General features: G+C 40.5%; 1 protein-coding gene across 1 annotated transcript in view; it reads right to left on the bottom strand.

Annotated features, from left to right (window-relative positions):
• Window positions 1-3705, bottom strand: part of LOC122065793 (ankyrin repeat-containing protein At5g02620-like) — a 4396-nt gene extending 691 nt beyond the window's left edge. Inside the window, exons 1-4 of the mRNA XM_042629648.1 lie at window positions 3252-3705; window positions 2729-2860; window positions 2340-2626; window positions 1325-2101 (exon numbers count right to left, since the gene is read on the bottom strand). Of these exons, the coding sequence (XP_042485582.1) occupies window positions 1325-2101; window positions 2340-2626; window positions 2729-2860; window positions 3252-3705 (1650 nt within the window). The remainder of the gene's footprint in view (window positions 1-1324; window positions 2102-2339; window positions 2627-2728; window positions 2861-3251) is intronic.
• Between the last annotated feature and the right edge of the window lie 3249 nt (window positions 3706-6954).

Here is a 6954-nt window from a genome sequence, read left to right as displayed (position 1 = left end):
ATCACCTTTGCCCAAAATACATTGAAGATCAATGGGCTAGTGACCATTGAACTATATAAACAAGGTTCTAGTTAACACTAAATGAAAATTTTTTGTTAAGTCATGTGTTGTAGGTTGTTGAGGGGAACTACTTAGCCCTTGTATGCACAAAGAGAAAGAAATCCTCAACAGGGTACTCTTTTTATTCCTACGATATCTTTCTTCACATACACCGTTGGAGAAAATTTATGTGTTTATAATATTTTATTCTTGCTCATGGCAATACGACATAGAAACTATTAATTACATAAACCACAGAACTGGAGATTTACTTTTGCCAAACTATACTTATGAAAGAACACACTTTTTTCTGATCATAATTAGGCTATGTTTGGTATGCATTTTCATTCCTATTCTCACAGTGCATAATTTATTCTTAAATAAGAATGAGAATATTGTTCGGATATATATATTTTGCAAAAGTGTGTTCTTGATTTTAGAATTCATAGGCATTTTATCAAACATTTAATGGGCAAATATTTTTTTTTTTTTTTGGGTACATAACACACATGAAGTACGATGGAAATACAATCAATCAAAATAGCTAGTCATGTTCGGAGTGAGATCTTCTCATGGAACTCCACAAGAGGAGCTCTCATTTGCAAGATTGCAGTATTAACATTGTCAAGTTTGGGGGATGATAGGTGAGACTGGAGCTCTGATCGAATATTATTGAAGGGAATGTATGTCCTGAGATCTGGTCTCCACGAGTGGAAGCAATGGGCGCGGGTTATGAAAAAAATGAGATCGTGGAATGGGCTTTTTAATTCATTCTAGAATGTGGCCTGTTCTTGATCCATTCTTGGAATTCAGAAATTGGAATTGTTGCCAAACAACACTTTTGTCATTTCAGAATGCAGCATATCTCAAACTGAACGTAAGTGTAGATTAGTGACAAGTCAATATTGTATACTTCCTTTTATTGTAACTTTGTATTGTATTCTGTTTAATGAAAGCCTCTCCTTTACTCTCTCACATCGAGAGAGATAGAAAGTAGAAACCCCACGAGTCCTGGTCCCCTCCTCTGCAGGTAACCATGCCACCTTATTGGTGTGAGATGGTATGGGATGCTTACCTCAAACGAAGAGGGATCTAACTTGAAAAAGGATCAGCTGCTCATATGGGTCCGCATCCAATACTTAACCTTTTTAATTACTTTCAAATATATCCTTCTTCACCCTTATAATGATGGAAAGTGATACATGATACTGAGCAGCGGATCCAATCTCATCTAACTACATACCCTAAAACGTGTTCAATTCCTTACAAACTATTCTACACGTACGTTCAGGTGATCGGGACTCTCTTCTTCCTCTATTACAACTTCCTTTAGCCAGTGCCTTGTCAACATAACCAAGAGCCCCATAAAGACGTATATCACGCATCCTCCCCCAATCGACAGTACAGTCACTAGAGCACGCTCCGTTCCCGTTCCACTTGACGTAAGCATCCACGTGGCTGTTAGGTAGGCAGCTGCCATGAAAGATAACGAAACCCAAATCACCTTATGTGTGACCTCCACAAGCTTCATCATCGATTCCTGCCTGAAGGGAATGACACTCACCAGAACAGTCACTATTCCCATTGAAGAAAACAATGCCACGTTGTTGCAGACCATGAAGACCTTAAAAGCGATCTTCTTCCCAAGTGCTGACATGCCTAGCAGTGGACCTTCGTTTTGGTGAAAACCGCCGGGGGGGTTGAGGCCAGCAGTGAATGTTACGGTGGCTATTAGAACAGCCACAACTATGAAGTTGTTACGCGCATTTGTCAAGCCCTCCATGTGGAGCTTCAGTCTCTTTTCTATGCGGCGTCGGTTATGGTTATGGTTGTGGTGATGGCGATTTGCAGGAGAATCCAAAGCCGCGGCTGAGGTAGACCATGGAGAAGGTGATAGCCGTGGCGGCAGCTGATCAGATCGGATACAGCCGGCTTCCTGTAACTTCAGGCGTAGAGTACCGGAGCTGTTGCCACTGGTTTCCACGACGTCAAGAGCTGTAAATCCTTTCCAATTGAGAGCGTTGACGTCGATATTTGTCATGGTGAGTAGGTACGTAGCCATCTGCAATACATCCATATATGAGTTTCTGATTTGAACGGTAATCGTTCCAAGTTTGGAGAGATTGGACCGGCTGCATGCATGCATGCATGTATGATAACTTAGTTTGGATTTGCTGCATGCATGATGCATGTATGATAACTTTGTTATACAAGTAACCTTTCAACACTTGTCCTACTTTTTGTGTTTACAAGGGTGAAAATGGGTATATTTGGAAGTAAAAGGGACAATGAATACTTACTGCGGTGAGCTTTCTGGCAGAAGCAAGATGCAACACAGTGTTGCCCTCTTTGTCGGCCATGTTCAAGAGATTGGTAATGTTAAGGGTATCAACCAGGTATCTGACGGCTTCATACTGGTTGTTCTTGACGGAAAGATGAAGAACCGTCTCACCATGTTCGGTTACCATCTCGACGGAATCAAGGTTCTTGGAGAGGATCTCTTTGAGGATGTTTACTCTTCCTTTGATTGCCGCTGAATGAAGCGGTGTCTTGCCGTCCTTGTCTTGCAAGGAAGAGAGGTCAGGGTCTAACGTTAGAAGCACTCTTGTTATCTCTAAGTGTCCTTTGCTACAAGCCAGATGCAAGGGAGAACACCCTTGAAAATTCTTCAACCATGCCAAGTCCCGACCAGCTTTCAGTATAAGCTCTCTTGTTATATCTAAATGTCCATTGTTACAGGCTAGGTGCAAGGGAGAACATCCATGCAAGTCCTTTTTCCAGGCGAAGTCCGACCGTGCTTTCAGTATTTCCTTCACAATTTCTGTATCAACAAAATTAACTACTTTAAGCCATTAATAACACTGTAGGTGTTCACTCCAGGCCTTCCTTATAAACACTTCTTCCACTGAAACCCACGCCACTAGATCTACGTTCTTTGAAAAGGGAGGAAAATTGACAGAGAATTCACAAAGTTGATTGTTAGGTGAAGTTCATCAACCCCGTACTGGGCCTGTATCTCCTGGGTTCGTGAGGAAAGTGAATATTTACTTACGTGAATGTACGTGAACAATCCTGATCTGTGGATATAACATCTAATAATTGAAGCGAGAGAAAATATATGCCATATCCATGGACCAAGAATATTCCCTGATCTCCTAAATTTCATAACAAAATAGTTTGATGAGTGAGAGAGAGAGAGGAAAAAGGGTAACCGTAGTAGCCGGCCGATGCCGCAACATGAAGGGAAGTAGTGAGAGTATCATCCTCCAACAAAAGGAGCCTTGAATGGTTCGACAGCAGCAGCTGCACTATGTTGAACCGGCCTTGACGACAGGCCACAAAGAGCACACTCTCGTTCTGGAGGTTAAGCTTGTAAGCAACCCGAGGGTCAGTTCGTAACAACAGCTCCATCAGCTCCACGAGCCCTTCCCTACATGCTTCATGGAATGGAGTCTCCATCTTCTTGTTCACTGCCGATACCATCTCCGGCTGTAGTTTAACGATTTCGGTGGCCATATCAAGGTTCCCGAATTTTACAGCGATGTGTAAGACAGTGTCGGAGGCTTCAGAGGTCGTCTGATTGATGAGGTTCTCATCTTCTTTAATCAAATCGAGAAAGGCAGGCACGTCGCCTCGTACTAATGCCTCATTCATTCTCCGCTCCATATGTTATGTCGTCCGAGAAGCTCCGGCTGTGGGGGAAGGGGGGAGGAGGGCTAGATATTAAGGTTGAAAGAAAAGGGTCGGATAGCGAAAGGTCCCAGAGTTACGAATTCCTACCGAGAAATTTCATGGTAGACAAAATGATCCGTCTCTTTTTCGACAAAATTCCAGCAAGTCTCTGAGAAAAGGTTACGACGCGTTTTTACGTTTGTAATAGAAACGCGTAGATAATTGATTTGAGTAGTAGCTCATTGCCTGCTCCCCGATATGAGTCCAAAAATTTCCACCAGTGACAAGCTGATCCAAACCCGTACCAAGTAAGTATTCGGTTCGGGTTTGGATCAGCTTCTCACTAGTGAGACTAATGGGGATAAATCAGGGGATTCAGCTTTTCTCTTGGGCATCTATCGCCGGGGTCTTGCCCATACCTACTTGATGGGGGCATGATGGTGGTGAGACCCGTAGGAGAATAAGATTGGTATTTTATTTTATTTTAACATGATGTTATTAGTTTGCCCATGAAATTAACCTTGACCTCATTATAGAGCAAGACTAAATTAAAATAACTTCTCAACTATTTTAGAATTTTTGTTCTATTTGAATTTTTTTTTTTTTTTTTGGGTGCAATGTTCCATTTGATTTCTATTTCATTTAAATAAGGTGGAAAAAATCAAAGCAAAATTTTCAAAAATAGAAATCATATCAAATCAAATCAAATCTAACAATTCAAATTTTGATTCAAGGTGGATTTTGCGTCATCTTTTTTTTCCCACCCCTCCTTGCCGTTGGTTATTCGATGGTAATTGTTTTAATGAATTATATGGTTTTTGTTGTTAACTATTGTTTGACCGTACGTACTTGAGGAGTTTGTGTATGCTAATATCTGAAACTTTAATACCTTAATTTGCAGATGGCTGAAATTGCAAACATTTCCTCGATGTTCTACAAAAAAAAAAAGCATTTCCCCGGTGAATGGCAAACTCAGATCTTGCAAATAAAGGAGCTTTCAATATTTACTTACGGGCAAGAAAGATCTACATGTGATATTTTACACCATAGCAAGGTGAAATCTCTTGTAATTAAGCTAATTCTAATATAGGAAAATTTATTTTGAAGGATATTATAAAGTGACCTGAATCTTAGTATGACATCAAACAGAGCTGTTTTGAGGGTAAAGATCCATGCTGCTAATCACATTTAAGTGGGATGTCCATTAAAGGTTTCTTTTCTTTCCTTTGCTTTATATGGTGCCCAGTCGCGATCAAGGATTTAGGGGACAGTATTGATATCGGTATCTGTCGGTTTTTAGGAACGTACGTAATGATATATATTTCTATTTCCATTCCCATTTCTAAGAACTGTAAAAATATTTCTTTCTCATGACGAGGAACATTTAGTTCCTATTTCAGACGTAGACTGTTCTAAGTCCAATATATATTCCAAATATAATTCAAATTTCAAACTTAAATTGTTCTAAGCCCCATTAAATTTACATCTTCAACATAAGCTTCTGCATGAGCTCCCTTTGTGAGGAGATTAGTTACCATATTGCTCGTAGGTAGTATATAGGTTACTTTAATTTCACATTTTTCTAGTATATCTCGAATACAGTGGTACTGTATTTTTTATTTATTTTTCCTTCGAGTTATTTGCACCACTATTGCACCACTGTATATCAAGCTTATTGCTGCCTGATCATCACATAATACTTTTGCTAGTCATTTACAAGATCAGTCCAAATTCATTTAAGAACCGTATTATCTAGATTGCATGAGAACTTACCATACTACAAGCAACGTATTCAGCTTTCTATGTATTCCTAGCTACAAACCTTTGTTTCTTGCTATCCCAAGAAACAACTACACCTCCATATATAAACACATGACCAGAGGTGGATTTACAATCGTCTCTGTCAACTCCAACACCTCCATTATCCACTTTGTGGTTTATAGAACATTGCATCTCTTCTCCCACGTGCTTGACACATTGTAATGAATATGAATAGTCCGTTTTCAACCAAAAAAAGAAACGAAATTGAAAAAGTCAACCCATAAGCAACAAATTAGACCTAAAATTTAAAAATAATAATAAAAAATAAAAAGCAAATTGGGGTTTTACGGTCTTACATACTAAGGATTTTGGATTTCAGATTTTTTTGTTTCTCTTGTTTTCTTGATCGCAGGGGTTGGTGTGGCTGGAGTTGGCTGCCGGGGTACTGCCAGAGGGGGCGGGAAGGGTGATGGGTTGCAGCTATTATTTTTGAGAAGGGAGGGTGGTTTTGATTAATGTGCCACCAAGGATGACCTCTGTTGGGAACCACCGAACCTTGTGGATGGGGAGGAGAAAGTTTCCAACAGAGATTACCGATTTGGTGAGGGCAGGGTTGGGGGTGAGGAAGGTAAATACTGAGGCAGTGGGTTGAGTGGTAGGAGAGAGGAGGGAAGAGAGAAGTGGGTTGAGTGGCAAGAGGGAGGAAGAGTGGGAAGGAAGATGTTGCGCTAGTGGATTGCAATGACGAGAGGTGAGGGAGAGAGGGTACAATGATGCATAACGTATTTCATTATATCATTTATTCCAATACCATTTACTTTAGTCATGTTACATGTATTGCTATTTTTCATCCAACGGCATATATTGCAAATTTGTCATCTGACGACTAGTAGATGTTAGTATACTTTATTTCTAAGTACTCTGCTAGCATGCCCAACCTTTTCCCTGTTTGATTTTATGAAAGCCTCTTCCTCACCTTCACATTGAGAGAAACCCCACGAATCTAGATTCCTCCCCTTACTGGTAACTGCCCCACCCCATCTAGGTGTGGGGACCACATTTGGTGTGAGACGAGGTGAGGTGGGGTGGTTAGCTACAGGGAGAAGATCTAAGTTCGAACCCCAACACATGTTCAATCAATTCTTTACAAACTAATCCACACGTATGTTCAGGTGATCGGGACTCTCTTCCTCGTGCCTTCTCCCTCCTTCATCCATTCCAACTTAAGAGAACAATGCCACGTTATTGCAGACCACGAAGATCTTAAAAGCAGTCTTCTTTCCAAGTGATTCCAGTCCCTTGGCTGGAAGCCTGCAACCTAGGAGAGGATCTGACTTCAGGCAGCACGCAAGTTTGTCTTAGAAGCCAAGTTTTTAGGTTTTGTTGAAAATTTTTAAGCACAGTTGCTTCCGCGTGTACAGTCAGCATAGAAAGGAAATGCTCTTGGAGAAAAAAAATTGTGTTGGAAGTTTAAAAAAAAAA

This window comes from Macadamia integrifolia, chromosome 2 (genome assembly GCF_013358625.1).
Source record: "Macadamia integrifolia cultivar HAES 741 chromosome 2, SCU_Mint_v3, whole genome shotgun sequence".
In the NCBI taxonomy this organism is placed as follows: Eukaryota; Viridiplantae; Streptophyta; class Magnoliopsida; order Proteales; family Proteaceae; genus Macadamia; species Macadamia integrifolia.
The sequence above is the reverse complement of the archived record's forward strand: the minus strand, read 5'-3'. Positions and strand labels throughout refer to the sequence as shown.